The 24,003-nt window shown below is 35.8% G+C and overlaps 1 protein-coding gene across 1 annotated transcript in view; it reads right to left on the reverse strand.

Annotated features, from left to right (window-relative positions):
* NECTIN3 (nectin cell adhesion molecule 3) overlaps positions 1 to 24,003 on the reverse strand; it is a gene marked incomplete at its 3' end in the record, with an annotated part of 107,662 nt that overhangs the window by 55,969 nt on the left and 27,690 nt on the right. The window contains exons 3-7 of the mRNA XM_084201057.1: positions 20,408 to 20,704; positions 18,527 to 18,644; positions 16,268 to 16,419; positions 2,318 to 2,456; positions 889 to 970 (exon numbers count right to left, since the gene is read on the reverse strand). Coding sequence (XP_084057183.1) covers positions 889 to 970; positions 2,318 to 2,456; positions 16,268 to 16,419; positions 18,527 to 18,644; positions 20,408 to 20,704 — 788 coding nt within the window. The remainder of the gene's footprint in view (positions 1 to 888; positions 971 to 2,317; positions 2,457 to 16,267; positions 16,420 to 18,526; positions 18,645 to 20,407; positions 20,705 to 24,003) is intronic.

A 24,003-nucleotide genomic window follows, 5' to 3' on the forward strand; every position in this document is an offset into this window, starting at 1 on the left:
TCCCAAGCACTCCAATCCACCTCAAAACCATGCTGTAAGGAAGAATGTAGCCTTACCCTTCCTTGCTCCCCACTTACTCAAAGTATTTCATTCACTAGAATTAGCTTTCCAGTGTGACCTATACAAATTGGTTTGATCGGACTACACCCACACAAACATTAAATGCTGTAAAGAAGTTTTTTGCCCATTGCTGTCTTGCTAGGACAGCTTTACTTTAGATGACAAGAAACTACTCCTGAAATCACACTAAAAATTCACACTAAAATCTGTTGTCATGAAATTGGTATGGGTCATTTGCTGCTGGGAAATGCAAGCAGAAAAGATAAAATTAGAAGTTACATAATTAATTAAGCAAATATTTAAAAGTGATTTAGTGAACTTCAATTTAAAAGTGATTTAGTGATCCCAAACTCATACTTTGGTAGATTAGCCATGTCAAAGCTCAAATTCCCATCTATCCTCACCCCTCAACCATTAATAACTCAAAAGAAGGGCACTTGTTACTAGCAAGGGAGCTTTTGATAAGGTGAGTTTTAAAGTTTACAAGCATAGTTTTTCCTTCTTCTGAAGACTGCTTTATAAAGCTACGTATATTCTCTTACCACAGAATTTCAACTATAGGTTTTTCTAATTCAAAAGGAGCTGTGTCTATCAAAGGCTGTTAGAAATACAAGATGATCTGTCTATAAGTTTCCACCTCTAAGGATGACTTAAACATTACGGATAAGAGATTTGGATATCACATGCGTAGAGAAACAGCTTGGCTGTGAAACCATTGAAAGGTTTCCATATATTACCAGGAAGGGAAAATGAGACCAAGTTAACATAATAAAGCAAAGTTAACATTTTCCTTAAGTCGATTTAAAATGCATATAAACACTTACTCACCTGAAGCATAGCTTCTTTCTGCGGCGCTGACAATGTTCTCTCCTCAAATGAGGCTGGCTTGTGAGTGGGCGGAAGATCAATCCTGTAGTAAAGAGGGAATGAAATATAACACATGTTCGTGAGGTCTAATTGAATGGTCAGATAATAACTGCCAAATCACCCAGCATTCAGTACTCAGGGACAAACACCGTTCAGTCAGCAACAACTCAGATGTGATATGTTGAAATAGAATATGTCTACCACTGGCTATTATTCAGGTGGACACTTTTTGTAGAAAGGCACTACCCATAATTTGTTATTTATTGCATCCTGCGTTAAGCAGACTGAACTCCCCCCCCATACACTCTAACTAAGGAGGATTAGAAACTACTGGTATCTAACATAGTTTCTAAGTTACGAGATACAGCTTAAACAACTTTTTAATTATAGCCCTCGCTCAAAAAGCCTTTGAGAAAGCCTTACTAGCAACTCTTACATGCAAGACTTTTTCTATTTTAACTTGTTCAGTGAAAGCAAGTAGTTATACAATAATTTAAATGTTTAAGATCATTCATAGAAATAAGCTTCAGATACAGAATTTAAGAGAAACCATGTTAAAAGTTGCTCAAAAGAAGACTCTTGATTCCTCTTGCTAACCTAATCCAAATGAGGAAACTTACTTTATGCTAAAGGCTCTTAGTTATTTTGCTTTAGTTCTCTTTAACTATATGAGCAACATTTCCAATTCAGTTTTAGTGCTAACTGTATATGGGATGTAAGAAACCATATATGGGATGTAAAAAGACATTTACAAATATTCTAAGCCCCTGTCACTTTTCTATGCATGTTCCAAACAGAAAAACAGAATCTAGACATCATCCACTTTAACTGACAACATCTTTTCAGATGTTTTTGTTTCCTTCTTTTTTGTTTGATCACATTGAATAAAGAGCACGTCTGTGCCAGAGGCTTAAAGAAACGACCAACATTCCAGAAAGCACAAGAAGTCAGTAAGCGTGTAGCTGTGGAAGCCTGCTTAATTTTACAAACATTTCAGGATTAATTTTAGGGGGGCTTCACATTTGCAAAGCATGGCCAATTTACCTTGCAAGTTAGACCTGCAGTTACAACAAACTAGCAGTCACTGGCACCAGTCAAGAGGGAACACTTTTTTGACCTCCAGTTAAATCCATGAGTACTTTTCTTTCAAAAACCCCAAACTTCTCAAGAGATAAAGCTCTATATTACTTCCAAAGTAATTCTTACCTTCCTTATTTCTTTCTCAGAAATGTGTGATTTCACATTTGTGAACTCTGAAAATAGAGCCCTGAAATTACAAAAGCTGAATAGCTGCTAAATTAAGTCAGACACTTAAATTACTGTACAGAACACTCTTTCTGCATATCGCTTTCAACTGAATTAAGAAAAAAAAAGTCCAACACATACTCACACTTTGTCAAGATAGGCTGGCCTTTTCTTCCTTGGGGTGAGCAGCACTGTCACAAAGATGGTAATGATAAAAAGAGCAAGGACTGCTCCAATCACAGCCCCTGCTACAGCAACAGAAGATGTCTGCTTAAAGGGCACATCTGCAATGTGATAGCATAGATTACAACTTTAGGAAATTTATATATTTTCAATACTCAGATAAGCTACTTCAGCGCTGTTCTGAGAAATGCTTCTTTCTTCCACTGCCAAACAGAAAGCCTTGCCCTGCACTAGCACTTTTGCAGTACTGCTTCAACTTACCCAACTAAGAAACTTGGGGAATTAAGAGAGTTCGTGAAATTGAAATTTTTGATTTCAAAAATTTTATGGACTACTTTTAAGTACTAGCAGCATGCTTTCATTCTCAATTTCAAGGTAAGATGACATTACAAAACATATGATTTGCACTTAAATAAGCTAACAAGGTATAAATTCAAAAACGTGGGCAACTATGGTTTATTGATAATCTTTCTTTAAAGGCACTTAAGTTTGCAGAAAGCAAAAAAGAAAAACTTAAAATAAGTGTAAAAAACCCCATATACTAACTACTAGGAGCAACAAATATACAAACAAACACTAAATACTTGGCTTACACTTATCAAAGCAAACCCTAAGGCGGCCCGTCATCTTTAGGACTTCACACTTCAAGCTAAGAAAGTAATTTTTATAAATAAATTTTAATAAGGGAGAGAAAAAGCTGTGTTTTTTTCCTTTTACATCATTTTTCTTTTGACCTTAGCATTGTCGAATCCAATGCTGAACAACTCCCATACTGAATTAACATACTTGGCAGTCTTTAAAGGCTACTCCTTTCACTATGCTTAGAAATCAAATTTTAAGTCTCAAAACAGAAAAAGCTGCTAACATACTTAAAATCATCAGTGCTTTAAACTTGTGTGAACAGGCTCAACAAGAAGTTCCACAATTAGAATAATTCATGTCAGCTGCACTAAACACTTACCTACAAAATTTAGGCAGCATACATGAAAATAATGCTCTCAATTTACATTGAGTACTGAATCACAAAATTCAACAGCAAAGAAATTGAAAATTAACAGTTACCTTCAATGTATTTCTAAAGCAGTCTACTTTATTATTATTCAAATACAACACAACCATTCTTTATTTAATCTCTTACCGTAGGAAATTCTGAGAACCTCTTCAACTGTATGTTCAATTCCCAGATAAAAACCCTGAGACTATGCAATATGATTTATCAATTCCTCAGTTTTCTTAGATTTCTTATGTGTTCTGCCTGTATGTTGGAAAGCTGAGCAAAACCCCTCAATTAAAAAAAAAAACAACCCAAAATAAAACACTTGACTTGCACTCTACTAAAGCAATTCCTGTCCCCTCACTGCTTATCAAAGATCTAACATGAATATTCCCCTGGTATTCCCCTGGGATCACACTCACAAAGTATATTTAAGTAATTTGAAAAAAACTGAAATAAGCTTTTTTTGTGACTTCCTTAATGTTAAGGAATAAAGTCCTAGAGTAATAACTTGCAGAAGTTACTTTGCTCCTCAGAGATGAATGCAACATACCACCTTTGGTATATATATTGATTTTCCTGGCATAAGCTCCATGCGTCCATCAGATACCAGCCTGGACACTATAAACGGTCCTGGCTTTGGCTGAGATAGAGTAATTTCTTCTCAGGAGTTTGTACAGTGGTTTGGATTCAGCAGGAGAATAGTGCTGATAATCCACCCATGTTTTGGTTTTTGCTAAGTCATGTTTATCCTTAGTCAAGGACTTCAATTTTGTATGTGTGTGTGTATCTCTCATGCTCTGCCAGTGAGGAGCTGCACAAAAGAAAACTAGGAGGGACCACAGTTGGGACAGATCAGCTGAAGTGGCTAAAGGGATATTCCACACCACAGAATACCCAGAATACCATGCCAAGTATATAAACTAGGTAAATTACCCAGAAAGAAGTATTGTGCATCACTTGTTTGTTTACCCACCTTTCATTATCCATTACTATTATTATTATATTTTACTTTGTTTTCAATTATTAAACTGTTCCTATCTCAACTTACAAGTTTTGCTTTTGATCCACCTCCCCATTCCACCAGGGTTGGAAGAGATAGGGGTGGGGAAAGCAAGCAGTTGTGCTTAGCTGCAAGCTGGGCTCAAACTATGACACAAGCATAATTCATAATTTTTCCTGAAGATTTCCTGAAGAATGGGCACACGAATCAGTGGAAGGGTCACCTAACCACTGCATTTTAACTGGCTTAAGTTCAGTTTACACTGGGTGCCCTCTTCTTGAAGTGAGAAAACCTCAGCTAACTAATATACACTCTTAGGTGCAGAATTCTTGAAGATGCTTTGGTCTTGTGATTATATCAGAAGAGTTCCTTGACTGCTTCATCCTAACTTCATGGTGCCTTTTCTTTGAGTAAATTCTGCTATAATGTTAGGACATCGTAAAGTATTATACTTTCAATCAAAGCCAACCCATTGAGTCTGATTTTGAGAGAGATGACAAACACCCATTTACTTATGAACATCAGGAAAAATAGTAATATCCCAGCACAGTGACACACAGGAACTTAAATGCAATTACCAGAGGGCACACTTCATTTGGTTTTTTGAATTGCTTTGGCAAAGCATCAGTCTAATGATCAGTGGAAGGATCATAAACCCAGAGCACCATGCCAAGCTGAACAAGCCAGAGAGCACCTAACATGCATGGTGCTACCTACAAAGTATTTTAACCACCAGGTGGTCAGAAATAGATGGGGATTTATTAACTCCAAGAAAAATGGTTAAAGCAAACAAAGACAATAGAATGAAAAATCAAGACTATTTTGAAGTATGCAATGCCTAGTTAGTTTATCAGCTGTGCTTGAAAACAAATGTTTTGAATGGCAAACACCTCCATTTATCATTCTCCTAATCTTCTTAAAAGAGTTTCTGAAGACACTTGTTTTATAAGTTTATGCTCTCTTAGGGGAATACTAAACAGCCCATCGCAAACAGTTTAAACACTCTAGTTCATTCTATCCAGCCTCTGGGTTTATTGTGCTTTTCCATGTCCAATTTTTAAGAACAGACCTGTGCAACATTTTTTAACACTACCTATGTTCCAGAATGTAAGAAAAAGTTTATTCACACAACAGCCATTTGTACGTACAATCAATTCTTTTTACAGTAGACATAATGTACAAAACATTGCAACGCGCGTAAGCTCTATCCCTATTAATAACTTCAACTCCAGAACATTTCAACTTCTCAACCCATAGGAATTAAATATATATATATTTTAAAAATCAAAGCAAAAAATCCACAGAGACAAAAGCAAGATATCCCATGTGGAAAACTGGTTTATGGTTATGTTTATTTCCAAGTAAAACCATCTTTTAAAGATGATATATCAAGTATTTTTTGAAGAGAGGTATAATCTCTTTATTCCAGAGATAATTTGGATCAGAACCCTCTGCTAGAAATTTCACTCCTTTTCTTGTGTTTGCACTCAAACTACAGATAATCACAATATCACTTGCTATTGTTTTTGAGACTTTGGTCAATCATGTATCAGCACTCCATTAATCCAAACCCAAACTTAAGTTGTTTAGGGATGCTTTTCCATTTGAATTTCAAATAAAGCTGTTGTCTTAATCTTTTTTAAAGACATGCAGTCATATGCAATCACAGTGTATTGTCTACAACACTCATAACTATTTTTGGGAAGCTCTAAATGCTGTAAGCTACCAAACATCATGAGGACAGAAAAGAACTTCCAGCATCAATGCTCATGGAGCAGCTGTAATTATGCAGCCTATTTCACATCATCGGTAGCAGACTTCTCCCTTTTCAGTTTTCAAATACTAATAGAGCCTTATCAGCTTCAATTTCCTCAAGATAAACACTTAAAAATGGCACTTCAAAAGATTTAATATTCTACATATGAATTCCTTGTTGTTCTGCAATTTATCTAAAGTTGTTTCATTCCTCCTCACATAATCGGCAGATCTAGTTTGGTGAATCTGCTCAAGATAAAGTAGAACTATTTCATACGTCAGACAAGATTTCCTATGTATAATGGATATGTCATTTTAAAGAACGTGTAAAATCAGTATGGATTATTTGCAGGGAAAACAAATCCACTGCGGTACAGAGACTGCACAGAGACTGAATTCCTGTTTCATAGACTCTTTAACTGCACGAATGAAGAGTGCGTTTTCAATAGCTGAAGTAGCAGTGCAAGTGTCTACTTCCCTACTAATAATCTGAAACTCTGGCTACCCTCTTCAAAGCAGGTATTGTTACTTAGTCAGAAGCAGCGTAAAACCGCTGTTTTAACTTCTTGTCATAGAAACTCTAATGCTTTTTGGCACCTGGGAAAATAAGCATATTCACATTAGCCTCCAGCTTTGGAATCTATAAGGGTGTTTTCTCCTTAGTTGTGTCAAATTACCCAGCTTTTAAATTCAATGGTAAGATTCCCACAAAGCCTCCAGAACAGGTCTCAAAAATTGCACCCTGCGAAGTTGCAAAGAGCATCTTGTATGCATTAATGAGTTTTGACATCCTGCCAATTACAGGCCTAACAAAACACCTCACTGTATGTATATATACAGACACTAGAGTAAGCTTTAGAAATCAATGACTATAAAAAAATAACTCTTCATCTATTCAAATACAAGCCTTTGACCTGTTTACAGTTACTCCTCAAAAAGTTGTTCATAAGTTAGTTTCAGTGCAATGACTTAACTTTTAAGTATATAGTTGCAAGAAGGCTCATTAAAATGCTAAGAGGTATTCATTTTTATGCAGAAAAAACCCTAGAAAACAAAGCTTTAATTCCGCTGTAACTCATTTTAATTGGTAAAGTATCTGCTATACAGAAGCATTAAGTTTACTGTGGATGGTACCTAGATTGGAGTAATTCAAAGCCCCCAAAGATTACATATGATCATTGCCTTGGGTAAACTTATTGTTAAATCAGAGAGCCAAGACAGTCACTTTTTATTCTTAAACAATATTGAATGGCAACTTTAATTTAGCCTTTTTTTTTTTTTTAACTCTGACATAGACCCATATAAGCACTCTGCGTTAAAACTCAAATCTTAAACAGTAGTACAGCATTGGGAAAAAAAAGCAGCTCAAATACATTTTCCCCAGATTCAGTATATCCATTGTGTCAAGTCACAATATAAAAACCTTCAAAAAAAGTTTCAAAAAGTTTATTCCTCCTGTTGTGTAAGTATAAACAATCTGAAAGTGACCAGCCAATGAAGTGAATTGCAGGTACATGTTTGGTTTTCAGTGGTTACTACACATACCACTCCCTCCGAGATATTACCGCACCATCTAAGTGAGAAACAAAGTCATCATCCTCATAATATTCGTCATGCATAAAACCCATTCCAAATGTTCCACCTTCATGGTAATCCATTGGTCTTTCATAACGGTCCTGGTACCTGTTAGTATTGTCTACATTGTTCAACTCAGGTTTTCCAGCGTCTTCTAAATAATCTTTAGATATTAAGTTCATTGGGTGCTTTGTTTCTTTTTTTATACTGCCAGGGTAAGAACCCATATCATCTGACTGAAGAACATCTATTTGGGACTCTTTTTGCATATCTGATGGTGGAATGTAGCTCTTAGCAAAGTAGTCACCACGGAATGTCTTTCTTCTCTTATAGTAGACAGCTCCAACCAGTATACCAAGAAGTAACAGCAAAAGAACCCCACCCACCACACAACCAACAACGATACCCCAAGTGTCGTCCTGCTTTGTTGGCAAGGTTGATGTTGGGAAATTTATTATTCTAGGTTCTGTTGCTAAACCTGTGGTGCCATCAGTCGAAGAATGCCAGGGAACCGTGGGCAGTCGAGTGGTAGTAGTAGGAGGATCTAATGGAAAGAGCAAAGAAGTAGACAAGACACAGAAAAGGCACAGAATGTCAATGCAAGCTAAATCAGTTAAGGGTTTATAAGAAAGCAAAGTTGATGGGTATGTTCTACAAGAATAGTTTTTCATTCTCAAGTTCACGGCACTATAGAAGTCTTAAATTACTCACAAGCTTTGAACTAGCTTCCTTACACATGGTTTGCAGTTAAGCTGCAGCAGTACAGAAATTATGAGAGCGAAAAAATTAAAAATAACCTTCAGGTACACAATTTGCCCTCCTCAAAAGTAAGGAGATGGAGTTTTTTTACTCAGATGTCGACTGATCATCATTATTTACCTCCTCTAAGGAGGAAAAACTCAAGCAGTCCTCACTCTTTCCATCCAGCCATAGAGAATTCTGGATCAAATTAATTCATTATGCCACAGAGTCAATTATTCCACATTAAATTCCCCCTTTAGAAATAATTCAGGGCACTGAATATAAGAATGAAAAACCATGAGTTGCTCAGTCACATGAACTACTGATTTTTAAGCTATTCTCTCCAAAAACATTTGTTTCATTAATAAAACTTACTCAGCCTCACCTTGGGATTAGTGAAAGAAGCATAGTTAAAAATGGCACGTATAAATCTCAAAGTAACATTTATGTTGAGCAAGGAGCCTTCAGGTTTTTAAAACATTAAAAAAAATTGAAACAGTTGAACCAAAAATTATATCTTCTATAAGCCCTTTGATCCTTCATGCACAAAGAAATTTCCATATTAATTCCTCATTATAAAATATAAACTGATTTCATGTCAGGTTATGCATGTAAACAAGAGACTGCCAGATACCAAGTTTCTCCAGCATCCAGCTTTTTCCTTTGTTCTTTAGGTCTGCTGGAGATGTATGCATCTGTATTGCAGGTAAGGTTCCAAGTGATGGGCTGATGACACTGAGATGATACCAATTAACCACAACACTATATACAACTCCACTTCTTATTTCTATGCCACACTGAAAAGAAGTTACTTTTTGCCTTGCCCATTGTAAGCAAACTATTTTAAAATAAAAAAAGGAATTCTAAACATGTTATTATGGCTTAAACCTTTCAGAGAGAATATTGCATGGACAGCCTAGTAGCTCATTATATCATGTAATTTAGTTAAATGCCCATAAGCAAGATCCATGAAAGCAGTACTGCCACCACATTAGAAGCGCCCTACATTTACCACCACAAAGCAAACCAGATAGAACTAGATCTCTGTCAAGCTTTCAGTTATTTGACAAATCCCAATTAAATAGCCATAAATATGATTTTTAATCTCACCACTCAGAGACATACAATTTTCTCATACTAGACAGAATTCTCATATTTGTCATGATTACTACACACCTTGCTGCTGAATGCAACATTTTAAGGATGACATAAGTAAAGTTTTTCAAAGGGCATAATTTTATTCCTTAACTATGTGAAAAGTGATGGTTCATTAGGGAACTATGCATAAATGGAATTAATTTGACAGAAGACAGGAAACTGAACAAGAAAGATGCACTACCAAAATGAATAAGAGGAATTCAGATTATGATTTTAGTAAAAATTGACTTAAAGTGAGTTTATTGACTTAAAGTGAGTTTGGTAATTTAACAAAGAAGTAGAGATTAAAGAATCCAAGTTTACCAGGGTTCTACGTCCCACACATCCCTAGGTCATGAAGTTCAAATCCCTCTTCCTTGAAAAGGTATTTGCTTAAGACACAAGATTTACGACCTTAAAACACAATTTCAAACAGTACCAGCAAAATCCTTTCAGGCTATAAATACTTGTTTGGCTCTAATAATTTGGCTTTGCAATGGTTTAGCCTCTGATACTGAGGTCTTAAGTCTTATCTCTCCACATCCACAAGGATGTAGCATTTGCATCCTGGTATATGTGAAATAAGCACAGTGGCAATTACAATCTTATTAATATATTAGAAATCCAGTGTTTTACAAAGAGTTTTTCCTTCAAAACTTCCCATTCATCCACCAGTTGTCAGGCTGTCCAGCTGCATTACCAACAAGCACTAATCAACATATTAAATCAATTGCAAACACCGGATTAATTAAACATTTGTTCATATGTATTCCTGCAATACATAACCATGATAGCTCTAAGATTTATTTATTTTGGTACTTTTTATTGTTGAAGAATGACAAAATTAAAAGTGTCCCTTCTTGTTTATAAGGTCAGTTACAACTAAGAATATGTGAGTTCACTTCTGATGTCACCCAGAGCTTTCCAAATGTAAAGCTAATTTTTTTTACTTCCTGTACCAAGCAAGTTTCCCAAATTGAGAACAACTTCAAGATGAGGAATGCCAAAGTTTTATGTCCACCTCATAACATTTTGCTTGCAAATAACATCTAAAGTGTCATCTCCAGATCAAGAAAATGCCATTCATATCTGTGGCTATAAAGACGATATTATTTCATTTCAGCAAGTTCTTTAACTATAATATTTCACATAATCACTGATACATGTTTGAGTTCTTAATGCTTTCCACAAAACATTACAGGCATAATTTAAATTTTGTTTCATATGGCACTTTATTCAAAAGCAACAATTTCCTACTGATTACTTCCTTTAACACTTTATTTTGTACCGATGTTTAACAGCTCTTGTCTCTTTCACTGATGTAGGCTTCTGTTGTTGCACAAAGCACAACATATTAAAATATCCATGTGGGTCAGGGAGCTAAAAGTAGCAGAAATTCTGGAAAATACCTGGGTTTATTTTAAATACATCTTGGTTTCAGCTTTTGTTTCTTACTATGTTCTGGGGCCTGTTCAAATCCTTATTGCATGTACCCTGCAATAATGATGACAAGCAAAGACCCCAACAAAATTTCTTCTACTCTTACATAGCTACCACCCCCATTAAAATAAGAGACATAATTGAACAAAGCAAAACCCAATTTTCTGGTATGAATATAGCAAGTAAATTGTCTCCTTCCATTTCCTAGCTGGTTTCAAAGCCTTTGACACGGTTTTCTGCCAATAAAAGCAAGACTTGCTCTTGACTTCAAATGAAGCTCTGATACCACCTTAAATTAAAGCACCATGGTCCCAGTGCACTGCTTAGTTTTCACACTCTTAATTGTTTTCCAGATGTTTCCCATCAAAGTCAGTACCAACTTTTAACAGTGTCAGCTTGATATTTGTATTTTTCCTTTAAATGACTATTCTTGGTATAGTTTTCTCAGCTCTTACAATACCAACTACTTAGCTTGGGCAGGGGAGTTTCTACCATTAAGTTTAGTAGAGGCATCCAACTAACATAACATGTTTTGCATCCCAAACACTACATCTCCCCGCTTCAATCCTCCTGCCACACTACATCCTTCAAATTTCTGGGACTCACATCTGCTTCTGTTGCCAATTCAAAGCCAACAATATGCCAACTGTCAGAGAGAAGAAAGGAGAAAGAGATGGATGAATCATCCCTAAAAACCAGACCACTATCTTCAAAGCCTTAGGTTTAAATCCTGTCTTGGTATTATCAGCTTATCATTGTTAAAAAACAAACAAACAACAAGAGAACACAATACTCTTAAACCATAAGCCATTTTGGATTTAGTCCCACTATGAAGTATTTGAGAGGTTAAGTGACCAGCTCTACAACAGGTAAGAAAATTCAATACTGTCACAATTTACTTGGGTTAAAATTTGTCATTTAAGCATTACAGAAACAAAGTTTTGGAAAGAAAGGTTCCTTGGAGAGTTGCTGTGTGTTAACATAGACAGTCAAAGTCTGTCTGGTTCCAAAAGCCACAACAGAGTGACCAAAAATAGTTCTCTCTATTTGCAAAAAACAATCCCACACCATTCAAGATGCAAATGTCCCCTTTTTTTGCCTCCTACAAGACAAGGATCTGCTATCAACTACTTCTAATCCACAAGTGAGTTGGCTTTGAAAAAATTACAAGATCTCTCTTTGCACACACCATTTTACTTAGTGGTAAGTACCTGCCTGTGTATGTATTACTTGTACGTTTGTACAGATACATACATACTACTGTGTCTTGACTTGCAGTTCTTGCTAAGTTATCCTTAGATGTTAAGTACTTAAAAATTGAATAATAATTCTGTGCAGTTAGGTCTTAAAAATTAGCTTGCTCTTTCAACTGCTGAAAAGCTTATGTAGCAACTCCTTTATGACAGCAGGAAAAGTCAGCTTTCCATGGAAGAAGACCCAATGAGAGCAAATAATTTGGAAATTTATCATTCTTTCTTTCTCCAACCACTGCTATTCTAATGTCAAGTAATCAGTGAGGATACTGCATAACACTCTCTCCACAGTGTCTTGCCTACAAAGGTTCCACACTGGAGCTAAACATTTTACTTAGGATTATCTCCAGTGTGTGCTTCCCCACCCATATTTTGGCAGCATAATACTAATATTGGTATCAACAGTTTCTCTCATCAATCACCCACTTTCAAAGTTCAGTGTGCTTTTGTGGTTTCTAGCTGGGATTTTCATGCACGAAAAGACTTTGGTATTTTTTTGGGACACAAGAGAAACATTATTTTTGTAACCTCCAGCATGGAAGAATATTCAGGAAGACCACTGAAAATTCAAAGCCTGCTAAACCAGGGAGCAAAAGCTCTCTGCTAAAGAGCAGTTTGTCAACATCCCTCCAATATGTAATTTAGAAAATAAAAGAGTGCCCGTATTCACAAGGCAATCTCAGAACAGAGGTTAATATATGAAGCAGCAAAACCTAAAACCAATGATCAGTCTCTGCTATGTTAATCCTCACAGTGTCCACTCTACAAGAAGGTGACCCCCTGTGCTTACAAAAAACACCTTTCTAGGATTGCTGCCTAACAAAGGCTGGCTTTACTTTTAACAAAAATAATCTCTTCCAAAGGCTGTCGTGACAGAAGAATTATGTTCCAACCTTAATGCAAGCCTCACAGGTCACCTCTGCCTTGCAAGAGGAGAAAGGGAAAGCCTCAGTAAACAACATGAAGGTGAAAACACAGAGTCAAGAAAACAAAATTCAATTCCTTGGGTAAGAAAACTGAGTAAATCAATATTCTACAAGGAAGTGCTTTATATATCAAACTGACAGCATGTTTTGGAAAACTTACTTCAATGCTTGAACTCCACTAGGAGCATGACTTGCTTTTGCTGGACAACTATGGAAAAAGTTTAGTTTTACATCATTGTAATAATAAAAATTGCAAAAATAGTGGTGCCTTAAATGCAATATAAAAAGAAGTATCACACTTCAAAAATGATGTAGAATCTCCTGAAGCTGGAAGCTGAAGATACTATTTAGTTCCTGTCAACTACTACTCTTTTATTTCTGTATTTCACTTCAAGATTATTAACAAGATTAAGGAGCACAACAGAACTTATTAAAAATATAGCTTTGACTTTTTTAACAATGAATATCAGGACCAAAACCAATCTTTTGCTCAGCTACATTCCAAACCTACAACACATTTCAACTTAATAGGTATTTTTTTCTAGCAGTTAAAAAGCTTAACAACTACGAGCATGGTGACTGTTCAGAAACATTAACTTAATAAATCGTTTTTGACAGCTTCATAATTAAAATTTGAAAGATGGTGTGATTGTACAGCTTTGTCTGTTAACTTCCAAGTTTCAGTTTACATTTTATGCCAAGTTTTATACAGTGGCTAAGAGCACAGATGGAAAAATAAGCTAACTGATTATTTCAGCTTATTGCTCTACAGTACATCACTGCCATGTTTACTATTAATAGATACCTGGTGAGTTAAGTCAAATATTACAGGTGGTAAGTGGATTGATTATTAGTCACTTGCCCATCCTGCATCATTTAAGGGCATTTCAATTAAAGAACCAATCACGTTGAAAAGCTATTCTTAAGAGTTACAATAGAACGTACTTAGTATTTGTTTCTGAGAACAATACAGGTGTTACACTAATAACTGCTTCACCTCTCCTGTTTTTATCAAGTCTCATATATACAAAAAGTTTATACACAGTGTTTTTAATCATTTTGTCAGCATGATCAACATAACACTCTTAAAGACTGAAATTTACTGTCAGCTAAAACCTTTATTGTTACTGGTGCACCTAACTGGTAGAACCATGACCCTGTGCGATTCTGCACACTAAGTGAGGCTCAGTTTTGTTGCTCCCTCAAAACAGCTAAGGTTTGCTAATTGCAGTTAAATTGCTACAGTAAAACCAAGTTGCTGAGCACAGCTGAAAAGCAGCACACACATAAACAGTGTCCATCAGTCCACAGCAAATGCCAACTGCTGAAGCTTAACTATCTCTGCACTGAGCTGGTTTAAACTCTGTAAAATTTGAATTAGGCTAGAACATAAATCATCACCACTGCCCAACTAGCCTGTATGCCTACCCTGCTTTTCAAAAACTTGATTCATTTTAGGAAATATTATGATTTCCTGGTTGGCCTGTTTTAGTCTGTTAGTTGAAAACATAATTTGAATGACAACCTTTAATTTTTATGCATGACGTCATGGTAAAAAGTACGAAGTCTATTTACAGCACATAATATTTACAGAACTCACAACTTGAATAATAGTGGACTCGGAAGATCTAAAACTTTTCCCCATTCCTTAGATATAGAATAGGGCTGAGAACAGAGCTATAAACTGCATTATTATTTTTTGAGCAAGTGTATTTGAAAGTTATATTCGAGTCAAAAATTTTACCCTATTTAATATGATTTTCTAATTTTTTGAATTGATATTTCTTACAATGTGCCAGTTTTTGTAATTGTTTTGAGACTGCTATGCAGCCATGAAGTCTTCTCCAGAGAAGCAGCCTTAGAACCAAAACATCCAAAAGTAACTCTCACAGAAATAACTTTCATAACAATTTGCAGCACTTGAAATCTTTTGAATTATATAAAATTCTAGCTATTAAGTCGTTTACAAGTAATTCAACTGTCTCAAACTATTTATAAGTTTCCAGTTAACTAGCTCATTGACTAGACAGTTAATTAGAACTTACTAGCTATCCACAGTGGCCTACAGTGTTGTTATATCACTGACTTCAACATTATCTTTCATTCTAAAGATGCGGAAAACTGTCAAAAGTGCATTCTGACTGATGTGTTTTCAAACATCTTATAGTTTTAGTCTTATATTCTCGTTTTCATTTTAACTCTCAAGTGTTCATATGGAGTTTTAAGAAAGAAGTCATTTATGTTTCTTTTACCATCTCTGCACTCTCTAACAGGCCAACATGTGCTAACATGTGCTCTGACACTTAATTTGCTTAATTAAAAAACTAATGTCAAGAACTTACTGAAAAGCAGCAACACAACAGAATGACGTTTTATTTTCATGTCTATTATCTTCCTTCAAACCCCCTATAATACTAGCATTTATTGATCAAGCTAATTTACTTAATGCTCTTTCACAAAAAAGGTGTCACAATAAAACATTAATTACATTGTGTTAATGATGCAAGGATGCATGTTCCAACAGCAGCAGTGCTACACAGACACACAAATTCACTATATGGTACTAAGTAGATCAGCAAGTTCTGCATGAAGTATTTAACTTGATGATTACTGGGTATCTGCACACCAAGAAAATGACACAAATAACTGGTGTAAAATGCACACATTCAGACCATAACCCTAACTTCCTTAAAACAGCATCTTTAGCTTTTCTAAACGAAATTGTTCCCCTTCCACAAACATCTGTTTTCTCAATTTATTACAAACAAGGTACTACTTATTGCAGCCAATGTGTCTTGTCAAACACAGGCTGACACCACAACAAAAGGTTAAACTACCAAGAAAAAGTGATGATCTCAGAAGCACCTTAACCATAAGAATTTCCACTGTAATTTGTTATTCAAGAGTTAGTTTAATCCCAAATTGTGCCGTAGCTTTTAAATCCACACTTTCAATGGCTTTTCACACAAAAAGCATATATTTTTCGTATATTTAATGCAACAACTGGCTCTTCAGTTTGCTAATTCAATCACTGGCAAAAAAAATTTTCCAAGTTAACATACTGTCTTTGCGAAGAAGTAAGACTTACCTAATATGTAGATAGTCTTCTGATCACTTTTCTGACCAAGGGCATTAGTCACCTTACAGATGTAAGTCCCAGTGTAGTTATAAGTCAGAGGGCTGCTGAATTGCAGGGTATTGTTAACAGCCAACAGTCCTTCAGGCCATTGTCCATCCAACCTAAAAGAACAGTCATATTTCAAATGTGTATATTTACAACTAGTTTAAACAGAAGGCGTTTAAAATAATATTGCCAATAATCTACAGAATGAATTTTTTACTATGCTCTGACACTTCCAGTCGGCTTTCCTTCAATATTCTCAGTGTACACCTGAAGGTTTACTCAGTATTTAATTTCTGGACCAAATCCTTTAAATGTCAGATCTGCTGGAACTAGCAAGCTGTCTAGAATCAACACTACTACAGCTAAGAAAACAACATCTCAAAAGAACTTGGAGGAACAGGACAACCCAAGCTCTGAAAACTAACAGTCTAACTAAGAAGCATTTCTGCTGTCAGGATTAGCTACTTGTTCATTTGCATCCAGTAGATATTTCTGTCCATACATTCTTAATTTAGAGGACATTGTGACTATAACTTCTGAGCAAGAATTCAAGCAGATTCTCCTCTCCTGAACTGCCTTTTCTTATCTCCCATCACTCTTCTGTCTAAATTACAGCACTGAAATGGAATGTGGTACTTGGTGATACACCTGGGAAAACAATTGGTTGAAAAAATTATTTTTTATGAACTGACTTTTCTAAGTCTATCATTTCCCTGTACAATTCTGCCTGAGATTGTAGTAACAACTGTGTAAACACAAGAGAAAAAGGGGAAAGGGCCCTGGAACGATTCTAACAGAGCTGCCAACTGTCCATTAAACACCTGAGTAATTCCATGCTATTGAAATCCATTTTGATTCATCTAAGTACCTATTAACAGCCAAGCAGGCCTAAATCAATATTCAAAACTAGATCACTAGATGACAGTATCTTGAAATCATTTAGCAAGCGTGATTTTTTTAGGTAGTATTGAACAAAAAGGCAGCCATCACTTTAAAACAGGTACTCAAAGGAAAAGAAACAAACACTTCACATTTAACACTAAATGCAATCTTCAGAAAATGTGGTTCAAGACTAGATTCCTAGTCCTTTGCTGTGATTATTACCCAGATTTTCTTCAGCTGCATAGTGCTGATAAAAGTAATCAGGCACATACTTCATAATTGATAGTACCAGAAGTATTTATTTCAAGAAATATTACAAAAACAGTCAAGTGGTTTGAAAGCTCTATCCTAATAAAATTCTCACACACGCAACATTTAAAAATATTCCTAACCATGAAAATATCACTATCCCAGTGAATACAATGCCATCTTGGATTCCAAGGGATAAAACTGGTGTCTAAGATAGTTCTACAACCTATTGTAATCTGACACCAGTCAAACAGCACACAGTTCAACACAGTACTTCTCCAAGCTCAAGCTACCCTTCTTTTACATGGATTTCCCCCCCCCACCCACATATGAAGTTTCTTATTCACCAGTACTACAGATTTTTCAATGGGTTTTGTTGTTGCTCAGAAAGGCATACAAGGTTTATTCCAGAAAATTTAGATTTCCCGTAAATGTTTCTTCCATTTTAAGTTTAGGAAGTCTAACAGTGATCTTTGAAGCTTGAATGGCTTTAAATCTATTTAAAGAGGTTCATTTCTTCTAGAATTGTGAACATTTGTAGTATTGATTAGTTCTCACATATGTTTCAAATTCAAATGAGAGAACTGAGAACCTAGTGCATCTGAAGAAGCAAATGGTACAGCTGTTGGGGGCTTTTTTTAAACAGAGGAATTTTTATGTGCTGAAATTTCTCATCACAGTGATTTTGAGCTAAGCCTGGGATGGGAGTCCACAGATTCATGAAATGTGGATGATATGTAAGCTTTAAAATTTTTTTATTAGAGGCATATGTAAATAATAGTTGGATCCTTATTAGAGTTATTGGCCTTTGCTCTACATGCTGCAACACACAGAGCTCAGTCTACCTTGAGTAACTAAAGAGACTTTACCCTGAGAGTTATGACAAACTGTTTAGGCACATAAATTTACAAGATATCCACTCACCTGTATTCATACAAATACACATCTTGTATTCTCCTTTTAAAAAGCTGAATAAAACCAATATGACCAACACAAGTCACATACTCTTTGTTTTCAAAACATGCATTTACTGTAAGCAAAGTGATTATACCACTTGAATCACGTGCCAAGTCCCTTTTCATAAATATTTACCTGGTCCACATAAATTCCATGGGTAATGGATTTGCATCGGCATTACATTTGAGCTGAACATTTCCTCTTCCAATGAACCAGTTTCCATCATAGCCAGTTACTGAAACTTCTGGGGCATCTGACAAAAAAAAAAAATCATCTATGAACAATCACAATTTTTACATTAAAAACAAATCACGTGTAACATTGAAAGAACAGATAGGTACTTTTTTCCCGGGTTTTTTTTTTTTTTTTTTTTTTTTTGGTGTGCAATTTAGTTGTTGGTTGCCTTTTTGCTTTTAATGTACAGACCACCATCAAAATATACAGAGAGCATGATACAGTTCCAAGCTACAACATTAATATGCAGCAATGAACAAATTGTTTTAATCAGTGCAACTTTCCCAGTGTGTTTTCAGCAACCACACAGCACCTTGATAAAGTGAGAGGACTTCAGAAAAAAAGAATCAGTTTCATGTTTTTGGGAAGGAGGAATGGTAACTTAGAACTACTTCTCACTAAAAAACTTCAGCAAAGGATCAGAAACAACCTTGGGAGAAACCAGGTAATTAAGAAATCACCAAAAAGTTCACAGATGCCAACTATAAAGATTAAATTATCCATTGGCATCAAAATGTAGAATAGTGTTATGGCTCTAAAAAGCCAGGAGGTGATTTCAGAGAGGCGTTGGAAAAATATTTAAAAGCCAAGGAACAGACAAACTAGTATGATTTGGGATATGCTCTGGAGCCGAAATAGAGAAGCAGTTGCAAAAGCTAATAAGTGTCAGAAGACTGAAGAGCACACACAGCTTCTCACTTGTTGCTGTGTACCTTACTATACAACCTTGTTAGAAATTCTGAAACATACATTAACAGTAATCTCAGATGAAAATATTGAAGACCAGCTTGCACCCTCACTTTGTTTTCAACAGGAAACAATTATTTTATTCACTGTTTGAGACAATACAAATCCTCTTCAGTTTTATTTCTATGTCAATGACCCTCCAATCTAGAACTTTATTTCAAGACCAATGAAATAAAGCAGTGCTAATCACTATTTTATGCCAAAATAAGTGATTCTTTACCAAACAGAACAAAACCAAGCCAAAATCAAATTCTAGTCAAATCAAAACAGCCAAGTCTACTTTTTTCAGCCACTACCTTTGTTCTACTTGAACTGACAGACTTCTGTAATTTAGGAACTTTAAAGCAGCACACAGCCAAGACAGGACACCAAAGGAACAACATGAAAATAGTTGGTTTTGTTCAAATATGCACTGTCTAACAGAAAGGGATCACATGCCTAAAGCTTACTTGTCTTAATTGGTTTTAACTAAGCAACCTTGTAAGCCACCTTGCTTTGTATTCATGTCTTTTAAAAGCCATACATTTTTTAAAGAAGCCTGGTGCAGGTATGAATTATATGAGCAATCTGAAGCTGAATAACAAACACTAGGCATGTACGTATTATGTTCCTGTTTCCTTGTTCTAGTTAGAGTGGACAAAGCTTGGTGAATAATCTGAAAGTAACTTACTGACAACCACAAGACCTATTTTCAACTTAGCATCCCATACGTGGATTTTCATTAGCATTCTTTTCTAATACTGCTAAAATTGTAAGACACTATAAACAGGTTTTGGATCAACCCTCATGTTTACCCATGATTCAATATCCAAAACAGTAGAAATGTAACAATATTCTAGCTTAATGATTTTATTTTCAATACAGAAACCCTAAGCTTTTACTCTTGCCTGACCTGCCTCTTATCACAGCTTTTCTATACAGTTTCTATTTTCCTGAAGCAGAAAGTGCTCATCTCCTTCCCATGGAAGATGTACAGTGATTAAGGGGGAAGTCGCAAGATACAAACCAGGAGTAATTACCTCACAGAATACTTACACTGTATGTCCAACATGTAAGGGTACCGTATCTCCTTTTCAAAGGTGGGGTGCCTCACAACACAAGTTATGTGTCTTCCTCTTGCAAATCGTGTAGGGACAATCACATAGTGGCTTACAACTGTCACTGTTTCATTTGGAAACAAAGTAGAGGTGGATTCCATTTCACCAAGGCCTCCTTCCCAGTCAATCTGCGCAGCAGGTTTTCCAGTGGCTGCGGTACAAGTGGCTGCTACTGTCCTATTTGCGCCATCTATTAGAGGGTTTGGTCCTTTCTTTAAGCTCACAACAGGTTCAACTAAGGAGGGGGAAAAAAGGAGATTTAAACAAGAACTCCACATCTTTGAAAGTGTCACTACTTAAAAGTTTAAAAAGATCTAATCCATTTGCAAATGCTACCGTTAATCAGAAATCCTAGAACACTATGCATATCTCAAGAGATGACAGTTCTACAAGGCTTTGGCCTGCTGATATTAGCCCCACTTTGTCCACTCACACAAGTTCAGTGTTGTTCATTCAATACTTTTAATGCACTGAAAGGGAATTCCAGAGTGGTTAGGTCCAAAACACCAATTGCAGTGCTTCAGTTGCAGTGTCTGACAACAGCAAACTTAAGGTATTAGGTTGAAATGACACTGCAGGTTTTTTTCCCAAAAGCTTAGATTCTGCTGCATCCAAGAATTAATCCATACTGTCAGTTTGTGTCATTTGAAATCTACTTCAGTGTTCTTACCCAACATTAAGAGTATAAGTTTTTCTTGATCACTATTATAGAAATTACTTCCAAGCTGCATCTTTATTACATATACAAACCACACACTGAATAAAGGATCTAATAAGTACATGGAAATAAGCAACTGTACATAAAATTTATCTAAGTTTTTAATATACAAAGTAATCCATATATAAATAAAATTTCAATAACAAAATACAATAAAAAATTAATTGTTCTATATAAAAATAAAAATTTTGCCTATATATATTTTGCCTACATGGAACTCAATACTAAAACTAAAGAAATCTGCATGTGGAAGGATGTGACCTCCTCGTAAAGCCACTGCTCACCCCAAAATTTTAAAAACACTTGGGAAACACATTTCTTTCTAAAAGGAAGTTGAGCTCCTCATGGACAAGTCTACTGCTGAGGGCTATAGACTAAAAAGCTTCCAAAACATTTCCTTTTGGTTTAGGAAATCTGTTCTGGCCCTGTACAAGCCACCCACCAGCTGCAGCCCAAGTCAGTAAAACTACCTGGTGCTTCAGATACAAACCGTGGCTGGGCTGTTTTAGAATGGCCCACTTGTGTCACCAGTTCTGTAAGGGACAGGTTTGCAGTAGTGTACCAGCCTGTTCCACATTCCAGGTCTCTTGCTCTAATCTGGCTACTGGAGTCCTCTGAAGGAAAGTCATTGCTACTCACCATAATGCTTCAGAATCCACCTCAGTGGATCAGCCCTCACTAATCACAAAGCAGAGATAAGTCTTGCAACTTCTGTGCCTTTCAGTATCAGAAGGAAAAAAGTTAGTTCATGGAATTTCTTTCCAATAAATTGAAGCTGACCCACAGACACATCTTGTAAGAGAATAGAGCAAAGTTCATCATACCTGGCAAGTTCTCCAACTACCTATACCTTCCAAAGATAACAAATATTTTCAGCTTCAGCCCATTTAGTGCCAGGATCGGTTTTTGACTGTTTTCTGCTCAGTCTAACACTGCTCACGTCTGAACAAGTTGGTTTATCATTTGCTCAATTATACTAAAGGAAAAGGCAACTATTAAATGGATAACCTTATAAAAATGTGTGTTTCTGTTCTATGCATAGAAGTGCTTGAAGAATACAAGTTGTTATGAAACTGAAGATTGTTTGGGCAGATACTAAGAGCAAATTATTTTCTACTTTGTTTCTCCGACTGCCCACCCTCTCAGATTTGTTAGTAAAACTACTGAAAATATGCCAATAGCAGGTTTTTTCTGCAAAGTTGCACACTCACTCTTCTAGATCTGAAGCATTTTTAATATGACTTCTTTCAAAATCTGATTCCCTGCTCTGCAACACCAGCAACAGCTAGAGCTTTGTGCAGTAGGCTTGCATATCTGAACTGATGTACATATGAAGCATTGTCTCATCCACAAAAAAAGCCTTTAAAACCTAGTATGGAGAGGTTGACATAACATAGCTTTGTTATTTGACCCACAATTTGTTTTTTCTGATTTAACATGAACACTACTGCCTTGTTCTCCCAAAATCACTGGTAGAGACTTCAATAGCATTTCTAAAATACAGAAGTACACACCCAAATTAATATTTAGAATTTTACATACATGAAAGTTCTAATTTTTGCTGTATCCCTTCCTTCCCAAGATTTCCATAATAGTAAAATAAATTAAATTAGCAGCTATCATTAGCTTTTCATGCCAAAACTTCAGACTCAAATAATTTCAGCTGGAAATAAAAGCTTGATATGTTCTATTCCCTTGATTTTTCTTTTAAAAAAAGTATGCAACTGTGTAATTTTTCCTCCACCTCTTTGTGAAGGAATATGTAAGTAAACAAGAACTCTTTTAACTAAGTTGCAGAGATGTCCAGACCCAAAGAAGACTACTCAGTACTGTACTTATAGAAAAAGAAGCCTTCAAGTAGCTATAAAGTACGATAAGTCTAATTTTAAACACCTACTTTCTCAAATGATACCAGAGATTTGTCAGTTTGAGTTAATTGTGTAATACTTGGCTTAACACTTGTCAAGTAGACACCAAAGGTAAACTATTCAAAACTACTCAGTGTCATAAAATATACTTATTCCCAGTCCTACCAGTTTCCATGTTTAGTTTTTTTTATACATCAGAAATGTTTAGGCTTCTACTGTCGTATCTTCCCATAAATTGTGATTCTTGTACTACACACACCAACTGCAAGGTAACTAACCACATACTGAAAAATGAAAAGCAACTGCTGTTAGGATACTTATTTCTATAGTTTATCGTTCAGGACTACTCTGTCCCAGCAACTGAAACAAAACAAGCAGAAGCCCAGATACTTATTCTATGGCCTTTCTAGATGTTTCAGTCATGGATTAAGAAGTATCTGGTTAATGAATCCATAACTACAAGGGCCCATGGGCACCTCTCTCACAGTGCAAAACAGTTTTATCATTTTCAATTTGGAAAAGAGATCACCCAAAGTAGGGTTTTGGAGTTCTTTTTGGTTTAATTTTTTGGTTTTTTTAAAGTGTAATTTCTATATGCAGTCCTCTTATCCCAGGACCATTCATTGCACCACATGAATTTCACTGACTTGCTCCACCCACAGTGGTGGTGGATGACACAAGAGGCTGGGAGAACATTACACCCACTCAGTAGAAACATTATGCTCTATTTAGGCCAAATGAAAAAGACAGTGAGAACAATGCTTTGTGTGGAAAAGGAAGCCATCAATCCTCTAAGATGCAGAAGCAAGACCTACTTCCACAGTGTGAGAGTTCCATCTAAAGCAACATTATGGTGTGAATTATACTTGAGTATTAAAGACAGGATGGCTGAAGCATGGAAGATAGACGGGCAGTTGTTCAAAAGGTCTCAACTAATTTGCCCATCTG

The sequence above is a fragment of the Fringilla coelebs genome, assembly GCF_963513975.1.
Source record: "Fringilla coelebs genome assembly, chromosome: 2".
NCBI lineage: Eukaryota > Metazoa > Chordata > Aves > Passeriformes > Fringillidae > Fringilla > Fringilla coelebs.